At 44.3% G+C, this 23,504-nt stretch overlaps 1 protein-coding gene across 3 annotated transcripts in view; it reads left to right on the top strand.

Annotated features, from left to right (window-relative positions):
- The window catches only part of CNTN1 (contactin 1), an 895,734-nt gene that overhangs the window by 848,487 nt on the left and 23,743 nt on the right, over nucleotides 1-23,504 (top strand). For all 3 annotated transcript variants that reach the window (XM_069228856.1, XM_069228858.1, XM_069228855.1), the window contains 2 exons: nucleotides 355-458; nucleotides 14,559-14,745. In XM_069228856.1, the coding sequence (XP_069084957.1) occupies nucleotides 355-458; nucleotides 14,559-14,745 (291 nt within the window). The remainder of the gene's footprint in view (nucleotides 1-354; nucleotides 459-14,558; nucleotides 14,746-23,504) is intronic.

The following is a 23,504-nucleotide window of genomic DNA, read 5'->3' as shown; positions in this document are numbered from 1 at the left end:
CCTATTGGAGCAGGACCAAGGCTGATTTGCATATGGCTGTGTCTAATCTGAGGTGCATGGTAGGCGCTAAAATGAATGGTTGGAATGCTACCCCAAACAATTGCCAGTGGTTTGATAAACTGCAAGCATTTCTCCCATCACCTTTTGTGTATCTGATGTACATATAATAAACAAACAAAAAAGAAGCACTCTAAATGCAATTTAAAATGCAACTTCTTAACTGTTAACAAATAACACCACAGTAAAGTAGAGTATAATCAATGTATTTTAGAAGGAAACATCAAATTCTAGTATCATGTCTTTTTATGTAGGATAAAAAACTTTGCATTGATTGTGTTTTTATGATTGTTTCAGTGCCAACTGATCCTCCTGCAGGAATAACTACCAAAGTTCTCTCATCTTCTGAAGTACTTGTGTCTTGGCAACCAGTTTTCGGGCAGTCAGTTGAAGGTTATCAGGTTAGTTCTTTTTTGCTTATGTAGTTATATTTACTATGATTTACAATAGACAGGTTCAAATATATACCCTGGAATTCAGAATTGGAGAAAACTTTGGATTTTGACCAGTTCTGAGCTTCAAAATGGGGTTACTAATGCTGTGAAATTTAGATATGCCAATAAAGGAAAGCTTTTATGACATTTGAGGTATATTTCAGAAACAATAAACTAAGAATATGAGGTGTCTGTAAAATATGAGACTCAGTCATCACAGCAGCTTTAGAGAATACAAAAGGTTTGAAACATGCAGGACGTTTCTGAAACATATACTAATATTTCAGAATATTGTATGTTAAAATTTAGAAATGTATAAATTTTTTTGCAAGACCTGACCTATCTGAGATATTTCTGTGGGAAATTCAATTTTGCAACATTTTTTACAAATTCTTTGCACCCTTCTGAAAATGTGCAGTGTTTCAATGCCTAGTTAATGGAAAAATGTACTCTGTCAGACATTCTTTGGGGGCAAGGGGTGCAGTGCAAGCAGGGCTATTGGGGCTAATTTTCCACTGATGTCCTAGGGCTCATCCTACTATTGCTTGAGAAACTGGGCCAAGTTCAAACCCTCTAAACGTGACTCTTTGGGCAAAGAGGGGGAGTAGTGACAGGTTTATTAATGCTGTAGGTTGGAGGTGCAACCCAAAAAAATAAAAGATCCAAGTGACTGTTCAGCCCAGTTCTTGTCTTTTTAAGAAATAAAGTACTTATATCACATAGGTGTACTCAATAATACGCACTCCAATAGTCATTTACTTAATTAGTATCTCTGGAAGCTATCTCATATGGGCGCTACATACACTGTTCTCTCTTACCGTGTGCTCGACACAGGTACTGGGTCCAGCTTGCTCTAAGAACAATTGGGAGTAGCGTGAATTTCGGATCTGTTGCTGTCTCAACCACCTGCAGTTCACAGAATGCCCTCAGTCAGCTTGAATTAGCCAATCATGGCTAGAAGAGTGTTTTGCTTTCCATATCTTATGACCGAGATGACAAAACTTCTCTGGAATGCACTTCTTAGTTTAAAGAAGACATTTATTATTATTACTTCACCACGAGATTAGTAGGTTGGAAGCACACGTTTAAAAGTAGTCACAGCAATGAAAGCAAAATATATCAAAGTACTTCTCAATTGCAATGTACACAGCAAATATATGTGATTATATTATAGTATAACTTCAAAGCAAAGAATAAAAGTCAAAGTTAATCACAGTAGGGCCTATCACTGCTCGTCATCTTTCTCATGCCTGCAAGTTGATGACTCCTGTTCAACTGCGAGAAAGAGATTTTTCAACCAAAGCGGAGGTCAGGCAGCTGACGTCCGCTCCTGACTGAAGTCCTGGAAAATTCCCCCTTGCTGCTGCCCAGGGACACCGTAAAAAGCCTGCTAACGGGCCCCTTAGTCAAAACATGCTGGCTCAGAGTGGGAACAGATCAAGAGTTGGAGAGTGGCCAAGTCTCCAAAACTCGCTCGTTCCCAGGCTGTATAGAGAGGAAAACACAAAATATACGCTCTCTTATCACGCTAGGGTTCGGTGTGAACACAATACAAAAAACACAGCTTGGTCTACCATGTGGAAAAACACAGCTCATCTGCAATGTCTCAATTGCAATGTCGAACTCCACGTTAAAGCCAATAGGCAGCTAAACTGAATACAGAATGTAATGTCTAATGCCATGTTAAAGCCAATAGTCAGCTAAACTGAATACAACATGTAATGTGCTACTGATGAACATTGAACAATTAATATGCGCAGTGGTGAAACACAAAGTCATTGGTCAAACAGAATTAATGGCATAACAAAGAGTCTCCTTTCAGCTGCACCCTTGCACTCTGACGGGCTCTCCTGCAAGCCTGATTATAGTCACAAAGAATTCAAATGTTTCTGTTGCATTCTGTTGGGATGGCCATGGGCTGCTGTAAGAAATTGGGTTGTTGGTTGACTGGGATGTAATCTGTGGTTAAACAGAAAACCTAATCCTTGTCCGGGTGAGGCACAAGCCACCCCTAAATTAACATGTGCTCAACCCTCTGGTAGCTTAGCACAGAGCAGTCATGCTTATCTTAGAGGCATTGTGTAAAGTGTTTGTGCAAACTTCAAACAGTAATAATGTGAAAACACCACACATAAATGATCCCACACCAAGTTACAAAATAGAACTTTCCTTAATAAATAAAACAAAACTAAAATGCCAAAAATACAATTAGTAGAACCAGAGATATTTCATTTGAAAGATTTTAGTAAAAATAGTGCCAAAATGCACAAAGTGCCAACTGTGTATATATGGTCACCCAACACAGGCCAGGTCAAAGTCACAAATTCAGGCCGACCGTGAATCAGCATGGACCCCAGTTAGGGACGGTGAATAAAGTACATTAAATTCTTCTTTGCGGTGTGTTGTGGGATTCACTCCGAAAATGCATTGCACAGCCAGAGTGATGCATCTGTTTTGAGATGCAGGAAGGTTGCAATGTAAGGGTTTCCATCATCATCGACGATTCCATCAACAGGGCTCGCCATGTGAAGTCTTGTGTTGTGGATGAGCGTGCAGTCAGGGCAATGCATCGGTTCCGAAGAGCTACGAGGCTGCCATGTGGAGTCCGTCGTCATCCTCGAGGCTGCTGTGGACTAGGGATGCAATGGCCTGTGCCAAGGATGCACTATGCAGTCAGGGTGATGCGATGGTTATGAAGAGCTGTGATATGATACAGGTCTTTGTGATCGGTCCAATCAAAGCAGCAGCAGCGATTCCACGGCTCAGCAGAGGAAATGTATTTCTGCTAGATCCAAAGAGACTAGTAAGCACCTTAAGCCCACATTCAAGGGTCTAGGACTGGGGTGATACTACATGGCAGGGAAAACTCAAAGATGGTAGAGTCCAGGTGCAGATTCACGGTTGTTGGAACCCTTTTGTATCGATGAGGCTTCAGATCAGGGGGCCAGCCAAGTAGCCCTTGTAGTCATTCTGAGTTCAAGATATGCTGGTCATTCCTTCTCAGCCAAGAAAAAGGACTGGCAGCAGGTTAGCACAGCAGGGCATCAGTTCATTCAGAACAGCAGTCCAGCAGAGTGGCTGCCTTTGTAGTAGCACAGCAGTCCTTCTTCCTGGCAGAATAGCCACAGGTCTAGAAGTGTACTGAAGTGGTGGTGCTTGGGGTCCTGTATATACCCAGTTCTGCCTTTGACACAGGGAGAAGCTTCTAAAGGTATGCCTTTGAAGTGTGCAGGTGCCCTGCCTTCCTGGCCCTGACTTCAGAGTAAATAAAGGGAGTATGCATCCATTTATGTGGAGATGAGACACAGCCTATTCAAGTGTAAGCAAGGGTGGGCCCAGCTCCTCTCTCCCATCTTGCCAGTGATGGTCCATCCAGTAACACCTAAGCTCCCATTGTGTGTAGCTGTCTAACTGTTTTCCACACCTAGTCAGGTGACCCAGAGACAGGCTGCAGCCACCAAATGGCTAACGCAAGAAATGGCCAACTTTCTAAACATGGCATTTTCAGAATTACAATTTCAAATCTGCCTTTATCATGAGTTAGCATTTTAAATTGCGATTCAAGAGACCCCAAACATGAACTTGTTACCTACTTCCATTTTAAAATTAAACTTATAAAATCTATTAAGGTGATTCCAAGGTTATCCTATGGTAGAAGTAGTCCTTGCAGTAGTGAAAAAACGAGTTCAGGAGTTTTTCACTAGAACTTAAAAGTACATGTCCAATATTTTAAATACATTGCGCCCTGCCCTCTGGGCCATCCAGAAACTACCCTAGGGGTGACTTATATGTTCTAAAAACAAAGGTTTGGGCCTGTTAAAGGTCTTTGTTTGGTTGAAATGACAGTTTTAGAACTGCACACACAGGCTGTGCAATGGCAGATCTGAGACATGTTTAGAGTGCTATTTAAGTGGATGGCACAGCCAGTGCGGCAGGCCCACTAGTAGCATTTAATTTACAGGCCCTGGGCAGAGGCAGTGCCACTTTACTAGGGACTTACACGTAAATTAAAGATTACAATTGGGTAAAAGCTAATGTTATCATATTTTAGGGAAGGAGCACAAACCGTTTAGCACTGGTTAGTAGGGGTAAAGTGTGCAGACTCCTAAGGTCAGCAAAAACAAAGTCAGCAAAAACAGGAGGAATGAAGGCAAAAAGTTAGGGGGAAACCACACCAAGGATGCCAGTTCTAACAGCTGTGTTAGACAGCTCGTCCATCTAGTCTTCGTCACACAGGGGTGCCAAGAGTGCCAGTGTCCGAGTATTCAAATTTTGGCAGTCGCAAGGGCCGTGTGTAAAAGGTGGTGTGGGGACAGGTTAAGCCTGGGGAATCCCTACTATTGTGTAGTATGATCAACGAGGAAGAGAGAGGCTCTGTAATCATCATAGAGGCTCTCAGGGTATCGCCAGTCACCAACCAGAAGGCCCAAACCTAGGGGCATTTGCAAATGAAATGGGTGAGGTCACAACGAGTAGCTGGGCATCGCCAACAATTCACACGTGGCAGCAAGCCCACCCTATGGAGTTACACTGGCATCCAGTTCCACTCATGTAGGGTTTTGATGAGGCAAAATTTCAGGTGGGCTTCCTGTGTGCCCCTGCTCAGGGCTTTCATAATTTCCGGCCAGTATTCTTCCAAAATTTCTATGCGTAGTCTGGATTGTCATTTGTTGCGGAGGGAGTCAATAAGGGGCTGCAGGAAGAGGTGACACATGAGGAACTCATAGAGGCCTGACATTTCCCCCCCGGAAATGACCCCAGGGCCTCAGGTAGGTCCAAGGGCAGGGCCCCATACACACTGTATGCAGTACAACAGGTGAAGGTGCTACCATGCCTGGTGTGGAAGGAGTCTGTTAGAAATGGGGTCCTTGGTTGGCAGTCAGGTTACCCCCTGTCCAAACAAGGACCCTCACTCTAGTCAGGGTAAAGGAGAATCACCCTCAGTTAACCCCTGCTCACCCTCTTGGTAGCTTGGCATGAGCAGGCAGGCTTAACTTAAGAAGCAATATTCAAACCGCCAGGAAAAGGCTGGTGGTAGGGGGGCTCGTAATCCCCTGGGCAGCGCGGCCGGGACCAATGTGGCGGGAAACCACCGGTCCCAGCTGTGCGTCCGCGGCGCTTTTGCCACAGTCGTAATATTGTGGATTTCACCGCCAGCTTGCTGGTGGTGAAATCCGCCACAACAACCCTGGCGGTACAAGACCGCCAGGGTTGTAATGAGGGCCACAATCTAAAAACTAACTTCCCTAAAAGATGTATTTTTAAATTCTGAGTTCAGAAACCCCAAACTCCACATCTATCTGCTCCCAAAGGGAATCTACACTTTAATCATATTTAAAGGCAGACCCCATGTTAACCCATGAGAGGGATAGGCCTTGTAACAGTGAAAACCAAATGTGGCAGTATTTTACTGCCAGGACATATAAACCACATTAGTATATGTCCTACCTTAAACATACACTGCACCTTGCCTATGGGTATACCTAGGACCTACTTTAGGGTTGCCTTACATGTAAGGAAATGGAAGGTTTAGGCCTTGCAAGTGGGTACACTTGCCAAGTCGAATTGGCAGTTATAACTGCACTCACAGACACTGCAGTGACAGGTCTGAGCCATGTTTACAGAGCTACTAATGTGAATGGCACAACCAGTGCTGCAGGTCCACTAGTAGCATTTGATTTATAGGCCCTGGGCAACTCTAGTGCACTGTACTAGGGACTTACTAGTAAACCATATATGCCAATCATGGAATGCCAATTACACATACATTTTACATAGGAGCACTTTCACTTTAGCACTGGATAGCAGTGGGAAAGTGCCCAGAGTAACAAAAACAGCAGAAACAGAGTCCAGCACATATCAACAACCTGGGAAACAGAGGCCAACAGTTAGGGGAGACCAGGCCAAGGATGCCAAGTCTAACAGAGAACAAATTCCTTCTGGGGATGTCTGAACGTTTCATATCGCCATTGGTGAGGATCTGGTCTAGGCTATGTATGCCCACCATGGGCCAATGTGTCCAGTCAAGCATCTTTCCATTGATGTGTGTAGGCGGTTGTTACCCCAAAGGGGGGCCCGCAAGTGGAGATAGAGGTGTACACTGAGAAAACGATGGGCACTGAGCCAAGAGTTATGCATAGCCTGCGGTAACAACTCGGGAGTCCTAGAGTTGGACCGCCAGTCTCAAGGAAATAATCCAACCTTGACTGCATGCCATATATGGACAACAAAAGATATACTGTCTGTCTGCCGGGTGAACAAGTCTTCAGTGGTTCACCAGGCCGTTGTCTGAGATCACATCCCCTAGAAGGGCCCTGTCTGGGTTATTACTCACATCCAGTGGTCCTGTTCAGTCTAGAAGTGCATCTCTGGCGATGTGCCAATTGCCCCTAATTAAATACAAGGAGGCACCGATCTCAATGAGGAGTTGGACTAAACAATATTGTTTGGGGCTCGTGGGCTTGTATACAGAGCCAACGCAAACCGTGCTGTCCCCTACCTTTAATTTGGCAAAGGCATATCTGCTGTCCATGTCAGACCAGGACTATTGTTACGGGCAGTGTTTTTCAGAATAGTATTACCACTCTGCATTTCCTGGTCACCCCGTGCCCTGCCGTCATCAGGGTCAGGCAACTGTTGTGTATCTGCTTCCCCACCAAGTCTTGGCACAGTTTTTCAGATTTAAGGCCATCAAGCTGCATTTCTTGCAGTAGGGCCACGTCGGCCTACTGCGATTGGAGGTAGGAAAGCACTTTCTTACACTTCACATAGTGAGTCAACCCATGAACATTCCAGAGAGCACTCAGAGTGTATGGAGGGTAGGAGGAGCAGAGGTAAACATGGCCGAGGTATGAATGTGTGCTGCGTAGGGGAGGGGGGACAAAGGAGGGGGAAGCAGAGAGGAGAAGAGTTGGAGGGCAGGTAGGGAAGAAGATATAGGCACCAAAAATAAATATAGACGGAAATAGGTTTCGAGGGAGAGGGTACCCACCTGCCTGGTCCGGAGGAAGGAGATAGGGCTGCTGCAAGTATTTAGAGAATGAGGGGTATGAGAGGTGGCGGTTTAGAGTAACTTAAGAGGGTGTGGGGGTTGGGAAGGGTGGTGAAGAGCCAGATGCAAGGCTGGGGAAAAGCTTGAAGGGTCTGGGTTTGTGAACCACGGGTCCGAGTTTGTGGATCCAGCACACCAGGCAGAATCCCGGGAGGGAGGGTAGGTGCAGATGGAGAAGACAATCGAGGGTCCATGTGAGGAGGAGTGGTGTGAGAATCAGGCAAAATTTGAGGGCCATATTTGAGGACCAGGTGGGTGGAGTGTACAGGGTCTCGCCATGGTGGAATGGGAGGCCAGGGCCATTAACTGCCTATTGTAAGGGGGTGCATCCTCGGGGCAATGTAGTCAGGGATAATGAGGGATGGGGGGATGTAGTGGTGGTGGTTGTCTGGGGGGCGAACACAGACCAAACAGGGCCATGTACCATATTGGGCAAAGTTGCATGGGCACCAGCACGGGATAAAGCCTGACTACTGTGTAGTTCCCAGCAGGGGGAGATTAGGAAATAGGACGGCGGTATCGAAGGAGGGGTGGAGGAGGAGAGCCCCAGGGTCATGACAAGGTAGAAGCGGAAGGTTAGGATAGAGGGATAGGCACAGTGCCATTCCCAGGAAGGACGAGGCCGGAGCATGGCCACAGTTCACAGTGCTATAGAGGATTCTCAGTCGAGGATAGAAGATGGCTTCAGTGGCTATCTTGATTTGTCCCTATCTTGGGTTTTAGTAAGGTGCGCCACTGCTTTCAGCTCCAGATCCCTGTTGTCCTTAGACCTCTCAGTGACCCTGCCTCTGTGATATGATCACATCAGTGTGGTCCCCCTCTCTGTGTGTGCAGGGCAAAGCGGAGGGGCCATGGACCCACTCTGCTGCGAATGGGAGGAACCCAAGGACCAGGTGTCCATATTCTGGGATATGAGTCCATCTAGGAAAAGACACAGATCCTCCAGGTCATAGAAATCCCTCAATTTACCATCCTGTGTGATCCACATCTGGGCTGGTTGAAATAGGCCATACTTTATGTCCAGGTGACGAAGCTGGGGCCGGAGGGAGAGGAAGGCTTGGCGACGTTCGTTTGTCCCCCTGAAGAAATCTGCTGCAGTGCGTGTCTCAGAACATTTTGGCTGTAAGGGCCATGGGAGTGAGCCACAGTTAGGAGCTGTCCAGCCTGCCCATGGCACAGGAAGCAAGCAATGATAGGGTGAGGGTGTGATGAGCCATCTTGCTGCAACGGACCCACAGAGTGTGCCCTCTGGAGTTCAAGGGGTAGTTCGAAGGTGAGGCCAGTGAGTGCTGGGAGGGTATTCCTTAGGAATCCTTTGACATCTGACCCCTCTGCACGTTTTGGGAAACCAAAAAAGCAGACATTGTCCCTGTGACTTCTGTCCTCCAGATCAATGACTTTGCTATAGAGGAAAAGGAGTTCTCGATCCCTATCTGGTAAAGTGTTAAGACGGTCCTCTACCACCGAGATACAATGCTCCAGGTCCATTGTGCGATTCTGGAATCACGTTATGTCCTTATGGATGGATTTGGTGTCAGCCATGAGTGCAGAGATGTTAGGGTCCATGCCTTTCAGTTTGCACCCCACTGCCATAATTTCCTGAAGGATGAAGTCCATGGTTGTATCCGGCGCGTGGCCGTGGAGTCATCAGCCTGACCAGGCGCAGGCTAACCTTTTGTGGCAGCCATAGGATGGTCAGGGAGTAGAGTTTCAATGAATAGTAGTTACTGTGCAGGTTTACCAGGAGGCTTGCTCCCAGATTTGCCAGAAGGCATCTCCAGGGTGATCCGTTGAGCAGTAGCTGTCGGGGGAGTAAGAACGGCAGGGCGGGTAGTCCTACCTGCTGTTATGGGGCTGCAGGTCCGTGCAGAGAGAGATCTGCTGGGGGACAGGAGTAAACCAAAGGCAAGGGTGGCAGTCGTTGTGGACCAAGAGAGTACAGATGCAGGACCCTCGGTTGTAGCTGGTGTCTTGGCGTGGGGGGGTGACTCTCTCCGACTGGTTCTGTGGATGATGGCTGGTTCTTTGTGGGAGATCCCTAAGTTTACCCCACACACAGGGACTCGATCCGCAGTCTAATTAACATGCTTGGATGTGACAATCTGCACCCAAACGTGGCATCAGGCCTGCCAGAGCCTTGAAGCGTTGTCCCCTAACCAGGTCGGTGGCCCCACAAGTTGAGGGGCCTGTAAACTGTGTAGTCAATGGCCCTGGTGGTGGGTACCTCTGCATTGTTGGAACGGGGTGCCAGAAACAATCAGTGCCACTCCTCTTGGAAAAGGGGGGGTGAGGCCCCATGATAAGGTGAGGCGATCCAGGGGCAACCCAGCGGAAACTGGTCAATGCCCCCCACACTGTATATGATGTCTCCAGGTTCACCACAGATAATAAGTGGTCCCAAGGTGTAAGTAGGACTCCCCCCAAAGGGGAGAATGCCGCCAGGCACCCGAACAACTAGGCAAAGTCTTTGGAGGTATGTCAGGTCTCACCCTCCCAAAACGCCTTGCACTGACAGGACGGCAGGGGGCTGGAAGCACAGCTCAAACGCTGCAGTGTTTGACTGTGGCCTGTGCGCTGCAAGCCCACCGGAACTGGTGACTGGGAATTCTATTGGGTGTTTGGTCAGACCCCCCCATGATGGGATCAGGTAGTGGATGTGCCTCTGGCAAGTTGGTGCCCTTGAGCTGCCCTCCAATATAGATTATCAGGCTCCCTCGTTACACTTTCATTTTACCATGCTGACCATGGGACCGGTTTCAGGCTACCCCCACTTTCCTTTGGTACTTCTGGATTGCAGAGAGGTCGGGGTGTGCCTCTATGCCGTGGTGTGTGGTGTCTTCCTTCACTGTGAGCCGTGGCTCCCCCTCTGCCCAGGCCTGATACAAGGTGTCGACACGCGGTCAGCAAAACCTCCCCAATAATGGGCAAGCCACCATCTACCCAGTGGGCTGGCAACTACAGCTGGCCTCAGGTCTCCATCACTGGTCCACAGGTACCAGGAGAAGCCGTTTTCCCCACTTCAGGTCCGCCGGCGTGCAAAGCTCACAGTTCAAGCAGCCATCCATGTTCGTGGCCACACCATGCTCCCCCGCCCACTGGTGTTTTAAACATGTATCCAACCTGTCTTAGAAGGCCTGTGTGTGCACACTTGCACCTTCAGTGTCCAGCCTGACAATGCAGATTGGTATGTGCGCAAAGGCATGTATGCCCAGGGAGTGAAGAATACCCGTGTGTGTTTTCACTGCATATGAGAGCTGCTCTGTCCATATGTTAAGATGGGGTAAGTTTACAATTGCTCTTAGCTGTAATAGTGGGTTGCAATAGTCCAGTTTCATAATATTTCCTGTCATTGGATTTGTCCCAGGGTGAAGCTGATTTTGTCAATAATAACCTAGAAATGCTACTTCTAGAAAAGTGGGCATTTTGTTGTTCTAAAACACTTTGTGACCCTTTCAAATTCAACTTTAGTCCACACTAAAGGCTGGAGGAGCTCATCTGTGCATTCCCTAGTGACAGCTATAAACCTTGGGTGCACAACTGGAATGACAAACCTCTGCCATTTGAGTACCGGGCTGGATAGATTGGAGGGAGAGGGTTTGACACTAGGCCTCTCGAGACCAGATCATGGCCCCACTAAAGATTAAGGTCCTCCACAGCCCCATGGCAAACAGGACTGAAATTTATGGGAGACATCTGTGGTTCAAAGGGGAATCCTCTGAACCTCCCCTAACTCCAAAGGCACACTACAGTATACTACTAGTGCCACACTGCAGCAAACTAGAAATACACTAGTGGGGACGCAGGACCGGTGATACTGGACTGTATGGTGCACACTGCCAGGGGAATCTGTTGTGCACAAGGAGTATTTACTGCCCTTGGTAGAGACTGCGCACCTTTCTGAATTGTGGCTGACCTGGGCCGAATTGCCTGCTGCTGTGTGGCACCCCGAACTATGCTCTCCAAGGGCTTGTTGGCTTACCCCCTGTTTTTTGGTCGAGGTCTCAGGAACATCAAAGACCTCCCAAAAGGGACCTACACCTTCTACCTGTGACATCAGGAGAGCGATGCCCTCTTCAATGCCCACATCATCTGCTGGTTCCCATCTTGTACCTGCGGTGTGAGTGTGGAACCAACTATTGTGCCTGGCGACAGGATTGCCTGGTGCAGAGCCTTCAGAATACTGCTCGCAGTCAAGGAGTGGGCCTTTCATCATGGAGCCACCAGTTGTGGGATCCCATGCTTCTTCGATCATGCGGAATTTGTCTCATGCAACACGCTGACTGCATGCTCATTGCGTGCAGTGCTCTATTATTCACAGGCTGCAACCCTTGGGGGTGGGGCATACCCATAGCGGTGCTGCATTCTACCTTTTGCGGCACTGCTGAACCTGCGCCTCTGTGTGTGACTGTAACTGCCTGATGAGACTCAAGTCTTCGTGCACTAGTCGTTGTGCCTCCTTCCAGGGAGGTATGGATTTGGTAACTCTTTGTGGGTGATCGGAATTGTCTGGAGTGACTCAAGTCATCACACACCAGACGTTGTGCCTCATTCCAGGGAGGTACAGACTTGTTAACACTTAGGGCCTGATTACAACTTTGGAGGAGGTGTTAATCCGTCCCAAAAGTGACGGATATACCACCAGACGTATTACGAGTTCCATAGGATATAATGGACACGTAATTCGGCTGGTGGTATATCCGTCACTTTTGGGACGTATTAACACCTTCCTCCAAAGTTGTAATCAGGCCCTTAATGTGTGATCGGAACTGTCTGGTGCGACTCAGGTCATTGCGTAGCAGATGTTGCGCCTCATTACAGGGAGACACGGAACTGGTAGCACTTCATGTGTGATCGGCATTGTCTGGTGTGGCTCAAGTCATCACATACCAGATGTTGTGCCCCATTTCCAGGGGTCACAGAGGAGTGGATTTGTGCACTGGAGTGCCTGGCATGGCTAGGCGCTATTGTGAAAGTAGGGTGTCCTTCGGTGACCCTCTCCTCATGCTTTGGAGAACAGGACCGTGCCGGAAGGCACGACTTGGAGGTCTTTGAGTGAACTTCCCAAGTGGGGTCAAACCTCCATTTGTCAACTGTTGTCAGACCAGCCTTTTATCTATTTCTTTTCCCCCACCTTTCCTTTCGGACTCTGAATAAATGTGACTCTGGCAGCGATTGGCATAGTACCTGGAGAAGGTGTCTTTCATCTCTAGCCTATGAGGGTTGGGTAGCAGGGGTTTGTTGAAAGGTGGAGAAGGGTTTGGGCCCTCTGCGAGTACAGCTGACCTGCCAGATATCAGTGCACTGCATTAAGGTGTTGGGAGCAAGTGTGTGCGAGGACGTGCTATATGAGCCTGCCTGATACCCGTAGCATCGTGTAGTGGTGTGGAGTGATTATGTTGGAGTGACTGCCTGTGATCCACTGCACCACACAGCGGTGTTGCTGTACACGTTGTTTCCTTGCCAAAAGATTATAATGGTTATCATTGATTTTTACCCGTGCAGCCTAGGCCCAAGAGGCTATTTCAAAGCGCTGTAATTACTTGTGTGTACATATTCCTGGCATCACTGTGAACTGGGGTGCACCCTATAACTATAAGGTATTGAAGGGGAACCATTGCTAGGGTGAGTCTTGTGATGCCAATGTTTTGCACCGCATAAGGGTGCTGGGAGGGTAACACGATGTTTCCCAAGTGACCATATTGCTGATGCTGTTTTAACATGATTAGACCTAGTACTGCTGGTGTTATTTCCAGTTGTGCTTTTTGTCCAGAAGTGCATGATGTATATGTTATGTTAGTTAAGATGTGTGTTTAATAGAAAATCTTCTTTACACACCCAATGTGTGAAGACTTTTTTGTGTCAGTGTGCTGTGCCAATGCTTTACACATTGCCCATGTGGCAAGCCTGACTGCTCAGTGCAAAGCTGCCCAAGGATGAGTGCAGGTTGTATAGTTAGTGTATTCACCCACCCCTTATGGGAGTGGTAGGTTCTGCCTGGCTAGGGCCTCGCCTCAGCCAACCAGTGCATGCTGCCTCCAACACTGCTCCTCTGCTCTACAGTGCTGGCACTCAATCAAGCTGCCTGGCGCCATGGACACGCATTTGAATCATAGTCTAAAATGTGTCTGTGTGAAGTCTAGTTTAGGTTTTATACTTGAAGGGTACCCTTCTGAAACAAAATACTATGCTAAGACAAAATGAAAAACGTTTACCACTTTGGATGTATGCTCTATATTGTAGCACACATGCAACATTGGAAAGATTTGAAGAAATAAAAATATTTCTTCTTTTTTAGCATCTGCCTCGAAATGGTGGTATGTTTTTCTGTAAAGCATTTCTACAATATTTAGTTGATAGGGCTTAGTGTTGAAACATATTGGTATTTGCCTTGGAGTGCCCATGTGCTATTTTGTGTTACTTTAGGTCTACTTTCCAGCATAAATAAAGTTTTGCGCTCAAACGTAAATCACAATTTAACACTTTGCACCAGCTTGGCTCACTTTTTTGCAGCAACCTTTGTGCAAAGTATTAGTAAGTCAGTCCCTTAGAACTTGATTATGAATACCTCCTGTTAGCACACATACTGCATTTAGGAGTTTGTCAGTAAGCACTGCATTCCCACAGTTTTCTTCAATTAATATCAGAGTGTCAAACCTGCTGATATTTACTTGGAAAGAAGGCCCGAAAAATACAGACATGCTTTGTTCTGTAAAGCACCAAAATCCATGTTATCATGCATTTGTTTCTGGTAAAACTCATAGTAGCGATAAACTATCACATCTGAGAAACAGTGCTACCATACCGGAGTAATCATACTCATATACATTTTAAGAGTTGACATAGTGCATGAATAAATGTTCTTGTGTATATGTGTTCAGAAGAGAATCACACAGTGTTCCATTGATGTAGATATGCTATAAATTGAGCACAGACTGTGCATTGATTATATCAGTTCCCTGCTGAATGCTGTTTGAATTTCAGTAGACATATAGAAAGTGTTAATTGTACATTCACAGGTTCGCTACTGGCGTGTCCAAGATAAGGAACCGGCTGCACACCGTGTACAAGTAGCTAATCTTGAAACTTCGGTGAAACTTGAAGGCATGCTGCCTGACACACGCTACCACATAGAAGTCACAGCTTTTAACAGTGCAGGAGATGGACCACGCAGTAGAATTGTTGATGTCATCACAAAAAAAGCACGTAAGTAGAGATGAATTATCATTTCTACCATAAGACCCAGAGAAACGTAGTCCAAAATAAATCTTTCTAGGCCCTTCCCTCCTATATCCCTCGTGACTCACCCCAAACCTCAGTTTACTACTATGATTTCCCAAACAACCCTCTCTAAATTCTTCCCTCATATATTTGTCTTTTGACTCATCCTAAACCACATTTTACTACAATGATCTCCCTAATCCCTTTCTACAGACTCTTCCCTCCTCCATCTCTCCTTCTTACTTATTCCAAACCTCATTTTACTACCATGATCTCCCAAATAACACTTTCTAAACTCTCCTCTCTTCTATCCCTCCATTATCCTATTCCATCCATTTAATAGACTCGCATGTCTACCACTCAAATTAACTCATATTTCCCTATTGTAATCCACCACTAATCCTTTTGGGTTCCGGAGTAGCGTGCTGTTCGCCGAAAAGCTATTTGATTCGTCAGGGTTAATAAGCACAATAAAAATACAATTGCAATTACGGTTACAATTCCTCCTGATTTGCAGCATTGGTTTATTAACATAACAGGCCTAACATCTGCACTGATTGCAGAAGGAATGTAAACGTAGGTGTTTGGTTACATTGAAATTTTATGTCAAACTTCTTTTTGTTGAACGTAGACAATACAGTCTTAAGAATAGAATGAAATATTTTTTGTTTTTAAAGTAAACCTTAGTACAGCCATCATAACTGCACATGAACATCAGCAGATCTGTAAGCATGCTACTATTTGCATTTATTTTCACGGCAAAGTGAAATATCCAAATGCCGCCCTCCAGCTCACAACAGAATGTCAAGGGCCAGTGTGCTATAATATAATATTTGTTGTAATCTGTAAAGCTCAACTCAATATAATATTTGATTTGAGTGAACATACAAGACCTTGACCATTGAAATAAGAAGCATGTTATACATCATAAACCAATAAAGTATATTATATTTCTGAAAATTCCCAAAAATACAAAGCATTCCAATTTCTATTCAAGAAACCATTCAAATGCACGTAGCTTCTTTCACAACCAATGCCATTTCAAACCTTGCACGAAGTACAAAAACACCGAGGGCAATTGTGAGCCAAAACCCGATATTTAAAAAAAAGTGAAAAACAGGGTTTCACAACTTCCTTGGCTTCTTAGAACAATGCAGCCAAGGCACTCCTAAATGGTGGCGATTTGAACTTCGGAAAAACACCTTAAAATACATTTTTAAATGATATAATGAACGTTAAACTACATTTAAAACAGATAATTATGATTGTTTCTACCAAGTCTAGTATTAATAATAATAACAATTCAAATACAGGTATTTGGAAAGCATACCATTGTCCATAAAGTTGATTTATTGCCACTGTGCACAAGGAAAGGGGAGGCCAGGTTGATTAGTGAAGAATTGTGTCGCTGTTGCTTGATAAGCCATGTTGTTCGGTCCTTAGAAAATACTTTGCAGGGCAGAATGATTTGAACCCGGGAGGGAATTAACTTTAAAAAAATTGAAGGACGAGGCAGGGCTTAGCTACTATGTTCTATATAACTGAGTCCAGATTAGACTGCCCGTAACCCAGCTGCCTCATCTCAGTGTACTTGGGGATGTGGCTCACTTTCGTTGATGCCGTGGTGCAGGACCTGTCAGACACCCCTCAGTGAGGCACATTGAAAATGAAGAACGGGCTCACTGGTAGGTGAGAACTGAGGCGGCCTGCAGAGGGATGTGATGTGCTAGGGCAATACACGGCATCATGGGTAACTGCACAGTAACAGCCTAGACCTGATGAAGCACAGCAATGAAGGAAAGACAAGGCTCTTGAGGGCCTTCAAGCAATAATGCATATATGTTTTGTTGTGTAACCAGAGGAGGTTCTGTCCCACTTCTTGCCAACGCAGAAATTAGTCAGCATCTGGCGTGGCCAAGGGAAAGATAGGGTTATAACGAAACCCAACGACACGCACCCTATCTCCCACTTCCCTTATATCTTTCCTGAGGTGGACGGAAGGCACCAATTTATACATCGCGCTGTAGTGGCTGCGCAGATTGTAGGACTCAGAAGATGTTGCCTTAAGGCTCACTTTTATGCCGATGATTACAGACTAATGCACAACCTCTCTACCCCTGGGTAATGTAGTTGAACATTGCTTTCTGAACAAAGTAAATGTTTGTAAAATGATTATGCCAATGGTCATTTGCAGCCGATAATACATCCTAAGGATCAACCTCACCATTCGCCTCTGTGACATTTATTGTGCGTGGAAGTGACTCTGACATCTGTAGCAATGTGTGTGCCCTACCTGTATTGAACTGCTAGATCCTGCTACTAATGCTATAGAATCATTGCTTCAATTTTCTGTGCGCTATCTCATGGGGGTGCATCATACCTTTGATGATTCTGTCACATTTGAAATGTGACTGTAAATGCCCTATTTGCCTCAAACATCTTGCTGAGAGCTGATTCTTGTCCTACTGTTCATGAATAATAGCAGCCCTCTTTATATTAAGGTACCCCTCATAAGTGCATCGGATACTGATACTTTAGCGCCCACGTGACCAAATGTCCAAATAAAGACCAATCTCATCCACTTCTTTTCACAAAGGCTGTTACAGGAAATGTGAAAATGGCCTCACTGACCTCAGAACCGGTGAAATTGTGAGACATCACCTCTAGACACTAATGAGGGACAAACATCATTAAATAAACTATAGCGTCAGTGCAGGAGGATAGAGCAGCATTGGCTATAGAAGTAAAATCATGGAGGGCAGAACTGTCATGCTTTCAGACACACCTAGACAACTACTCACGTTGTAACCTCACAATATACTGTACAACCTGAATGGATGCAAAGGGACGGTACCTATTTACCATGATTGGCACACTGGTCAATTTGAGATCCACTTTGGAATCCATATACTCTCCCAAAGCTACCAAATCGCAGTTCCTGTCAAGCTCTTAAGGATTCACATTGAATTTGTCTCCATAAGTGTTAGAGGGAGAATGCAGCATAGTTTTAGACCCCATATTAGAATGTTCAAACCCTGCTGAAATGGTTAAAGCGAATGAAATGTCATGTTTAATGATGTTACTGGAGACCATGGCAAATCTTACTCCCTGGGAAAAGCGAGTATCCCTTTGTATCACATTGATCCTGCCCCAGGATTAACTATGTATTGACTTCACAGACTACCCTACCACTATTACCTTACTGTACTATTTTGGAAAGGAAAGTATACGAGCACTCACTGATACAAATATGCCTAGTCCTGGTCTTTGTGATAAAACTATCTAATGGGTGGGAAATGAAGTTACGCCGGCAAAGCACTTCTTATAGACCACATGAAGATGTATTCCGACCTCAATAAGTAATCAGTAGCATCAGCATAGATTCGGGGGTGGCAAGGAAAATTCACTCTCCGAGGTACCCAATGAGAGATTCAGCTCTAGCCAAATAAAAACTTAAAGATAACTAATGTAGTCTCGAAAGAAAGACTGGAAAAAGATAGGTTGCTATAAAAACTGCCCAAATCTGGACAAACCATGAGTGCTGGAATGGAAGAAAGTTGATATTGATTACATCAAGGGCGGAATATACTCCAACGCATTAAAAATCACACCATTATGGGCAAGGCAAGAAGGCTATCTCTTGTAAACACATTTAAAACAAAGCCAATTGGAGGTAGCTATCCCAGACATAATGGATGACCACACAATCTCATTACACATCCAAGACAATGCACAAAGACTTTTGCAAATTGCCAGCTCTTTTATGCAGCCCACCCAGATACAGAGCAGTCAGAGGCTTGCCTTTGTTCATTTTATGTCCCATTTAACTTTCTACAGAAGGCAGTAGCCTGTTATAGGGAGAATCTTTTGTTGATTAAATATCATATGTAACATCTGACCTGCCTTATGGTAAAGCTACGGGTGACAATGGCCCACCCCTTGAATTCTACAAGATAAATAAAGACCAGATTGAACTAATTTTATATGACATATTTAAGAAAGCAGGAACCATGGGTAAATTATGCAATGAAATTAATAAAGTGATACTTTGACTAGTCTCCAAGTCAGACAAGGACCCATTAATGACTTTGCACCAACTACAGGCCTATCTCACTTATAAATGCAGGCATGAATATTCTTGCGAAGGTGTCAGCGGATCGACTGAGGAGAGTTATCCCCAACCTTATATATGACTGATAAGTGGGTTCTGTGCCACACTGAGTCTCCAGAAATCATCTAACACTTCTCTCCAATTATCTATGGCAGATGACCAATGATCTGGAGGAAGGAATAGCAATCTCATTTGATGCTGAAAGGGATATACAAATTTTGAATAGGGCTATCACTTCTAGACACTGGAAAGGAAAGGCCTTGGCCCTACATTCCTCACTAAAGTAAAATGGCTTTAAACAGATTTGTCAGCACAAATAGACTGTGGAAGCTTTCTCTCCAATAGTTTTCTCATCCGCAAAGTCATGAGGCAGGCATGCGTGCCCCTCTCACTGCTTTTTTGTGTGTTAATGCTAGAGCCACTAGCAGTAGCTATCAGAAAGGCATAGCATATAAAAGGGGTAGCTCCAAACATTTTTTTCTGAATGATATGCTTCATTCAGTTAGAGAGTCGAAAGTTTTGATCTCAGGTCTTATCTTTCTAATCAATGCTGTTGTCTATTTCTCAGGTTACAGAGTCAACTGGCGTAAGAGTGACGACCTCCCACTTTCCAGAGTTTTTATGCAATCCATGATTGCCCCTTTTTGCTAAAACAGAAACAGGCTTTTCACTGTTGTTACTGTTAAAACTATCCTTAAAGGGTAAAGAGCAAAGGTGAATGTGGTAGAAGTGCTGTACTACACATACTTACTGGGCATGCTAATGATTCTCCATTCCTGAGTATGACCTTCAGATGATGGATAGATATATCAAGGCCTCATTTGGGCTGTCTGCACACATAGACTTAAGCATGACATTTTCCAAGCAGCCACCATATTTGCGCAGTTTGTTTCAAGTAGTATAAATGCTACCTGTCTGGCCGGAACACCAGAAGTGGACCACTATTGAATGTCACATATGAGTAACATTGCTGGCACTGACATGCTGTATTACTGTATTTCTGCTATGAACTCATTCCTTCAATGATCAGGACCACATTAGCTGCTTGGGAATCAGTACATAGAAAACTCAGGGTTTGCAGCTACCTATGTTCTGAAGATCCAATATGGCAAAGCTTAAGAATTATGATTGACAATGACACCCCCTCAATTGTCAATAAGGTTGTCATACTCTATGAAACAGATAGGCGATTTATTTAGGGAAGGTTCTCTGAAGTGCTTTGATTGATAAATATCAACAGATAACCACACAAAAATGGAGACACAGACAACTTGTGCAATACATTAGAGGGTGAATTGGCAATGGCCCTTTTACTCCACCTAAATCCCTGATTGTCTTTTTCACAGGAAGATGGGGCTGAGACAATAAGGTAGTGTTGTACAGATTAAGGATGGGGGAGCACCACCATGCCCCCCATGTGATCTGCCCTCCCTGATCCCCATGTCTGGGGGGATCTGGAGGTGGCCACAGAAGCAAACATCACAAAAAAGGGTGCCAGCTCCTGCAGCGGCACGGGAACATGCTACTAGCGTGAGGAGCCAGTGAGGGCAGCTAGGGATGGGCTCCCCGAACTGTCCCCTAATAGAGCCAATCCATGGGCTGACCGGTTGGACCTGGCACCCCAATCAAAAAAGGAAAAATGCAGCACAAGGTTGCATTCTCACAAAAATGAAAAGGAAAGCATCGCTGTGGCTCTCCATGGTGCAGCTGCTACAATATGCACTGATTCTAGAGATCTTGCACCAAAATGCTTTGCGGGCCTCCCATCTAAAATACATTTTCGCCCATATCTCAGCCTGTGGTGGTCCCTGAACAACGGGACCACCACCAAATTGTTCAGAACAGCATGACCTTGTATTTCATGTCATCTTCTAGGTCCTCATCTTAAGTTGGAGGGACCCCGAAATCACCACTTTTCCTGCCATGAGGTACAATTTGTAAGCGCTTTCTTGGCTGGAGCATATGACCTACAGTTGGGAGTGCTTTGCCCTCTAGGTGCCTTGTGTATGGTATATTTTCAGATGGCCTGGAAGGCCTACAAATATTTATTGCAATGTTCATGTAGTTTCGCCCTCTAAGGGATGATTGTATGGTTGCAATGCAATGCTTTTTTCATAAAGCTTTTTCACTATGATACTCTCTAAGGGTTGCGCTGACCATTATAGTCTAATGCCATGTATATGAAAGAATGCACAAACACAAAGTTTATTCCTCATAAATGTTTTATTGGGTCTTCATGATGATTGCATGTGTTTTATTGATTCATTGTTATTGCAAGATTGACAGTGACTCATGCAAAAGCAATCTAGTTAGTACACACTGACTGTTGAAACTCACTCAATATGTTTAGATGACCCCTCTTGGAGGTCAGCAGTGATTGAACAATGTCATCTATGGTATGTTCCATCTTCCAATGTACATTTGTAAATTATTGCCTAGTATTTTGGTATGTCTGCCATATAAATGTACCCTGTGAGAGTCAAGCGCTACAATGGGTTGTTTGGTTCTCACTGAGGACATTTGTGGATGTGTTACTTTTGACGGCCACACAACTAACAGCCCCATTTCTAACAGGGACACATACAGAAATGGCTCAGCAGTTATATGCCAATCCTCTCTGTAGTAAATTGAAAGTACTAAGGGTGTGCGAAATTTGCTTAATCTTCCTAGCTTGGGAAAAATATGCAAAATGATGTGTAATTCCGCAAAATGCAAACATGCATTAAGCACTATATTTCAGTGGGAAATACATCCTTGCGTGGACGCTTGGACTTAAAGACACCTTTCACACTGGAAAAAGTGTGACAATACCACTAACAACAGCAGCTCATATTTGGTCATTCATGTTGTTTCTGTGCTTCTCCTGTATAATTTTGTGGGTGTAATTATGCAAAGTGGCGTAATGGTCTAATTTTTCGAATTTCACATAACATATATTACATAAAATTCCCCAAATTACGTGAGCTATGCCAGCATAATTGAACTTTCACATGAGCCTACAAAGTATCATTGACTGGAATTTAGAAAGGAGAAATTTACCTTTCTCTGACAACACATGTATCTTCCAAGTTAATTTGACCAGACCCTTCTTTATTGGTGCCTTGTTTTAAAAATGTCTACTAGAAATTAGGGTGTCATGGCTATCTGGAAAAATGTTTACACTTTATTCTCATTCTATTGGCTTTACAGACTGCTTGACAAAAGTTTCTTCATTTAGTACTAATTTTGAACTATTTAATTTTATAAGGCCCACTGATATCTAATTCGGCTTTTTAGCCCTGAGGGCCACATAATGTAGAGATGGGCCTTACATTTCATAAAGGAAAAGCCAGGATGGATGTCTTTTCTGGACGGCTGTGTTTTTTAATTTGGGGACAATGAGAAATAAGTAAAAAGTTTGGGGATCAGTTTGATGAAGGATGATCCTCCAATTCTAATCTTTTTATTTAGAGGAACATGAAACATTTCAACAAGTCTAATCTATGTATCAGCCTAATAGGCTGAACTTGCCAGCTGATGGACATTAAGCTCATTGTGTGTGAATATCGGCACATTGCCTGATTTTTCTTGAAATACTATGTAAAATGTGTTGAAGGCCACACTTTCACAAAAAAGCCAGTGTACTGCTTCAAACATGTCAGTACATAATCTCAACAGCAAAGATCAGAAACAAATATGCCTCCATATTTTGAACCACTGGCAGACTTTGAAGGTAAAACTTGGAAAGGCTCAAATACCTGGCATTCCAAAATTGAAGTTTGGAAGATACCGTAACACTAATTATTCATTTCCTATTGGTCATAAGGATGAAGTTGATGATTTTCTTCAAGACTTGTAAGTCATTGTCAGTAAAATTGCATTGGAAAGTTAAGTCTTATTCAAACCTAAAGTCCAAATTGAGAACAAGGTGATAGGAATTAGAAGAGGTCCCTGGTTAGGTAGCCAGAAGAGTCAGTACAAAATGTTAGATATTTCCACAAGAATCATAGTGTCTGTCTTATTAATGTTAACAAAATTCAATATCCATGCACATACCCATTTCCCAATATAAGTTCAGACAAAACACCCAGGGCACTCCACATGTGAGAGAATGAGAAGAAGACTGAAAAGATACCAACCTTTCTGACTGGCACGAATAGGGCAGAAATGAACAATGTAATGGGGTTGTTATCAATGATCATCTTATAATCATCTGCGACTAAACAGCAGTAGTTTTAAAGATCTTGTAATTCTATTAACTTTCTAACAAGAAGACTTGAATCTTCCATTTCTTCTGTAAGTAATACCATCAATTTTTACTGCTGCCTCACTAAGAATTTCCTTTCTTAGGCTAATATTTTTAAGAATTTCCTTTCTTGTGCTACTCTTTTGATTACTGCAATTACCTTCCCTTTACCACTACCACAGCATTTCCCTCAGGTAAACATTTTCAAAAACCTTTTTTATAAGTTAAATAATCATGTACTAAACTCTATACACGTTTTTCTTCAATATCCATAACTGTATTCCTTACTTTTTCTGTCAGCATTCTTTGAGTCACAGTATCAGAGCCCTTATCATTTTAGTATCGTGAATTAGAGCATGATAATTTAGGTAGTCTTTTGTTTTCAAAATGGATAAATATAACTTGAGA

The sequence above is a fragment of the Pleurodeles waltl genome, chromosome 4_1 (genome assembly GCF_031143425.1).
Source record: "Pleurodeles waltl isolate 20211129_DDA chromosome 4_1, aPleWal1.hap1.20221129, whole genome shotgun sequence".
NCBI lineage: Eukaryota > Metazoa > Chordata > Amphibia > Caudata > Salamandridae > Pleurodeles > Pleurodeles waltl.
This window is presented reverse-complemented; position numbering and strand designations above follow the sequence as displayed.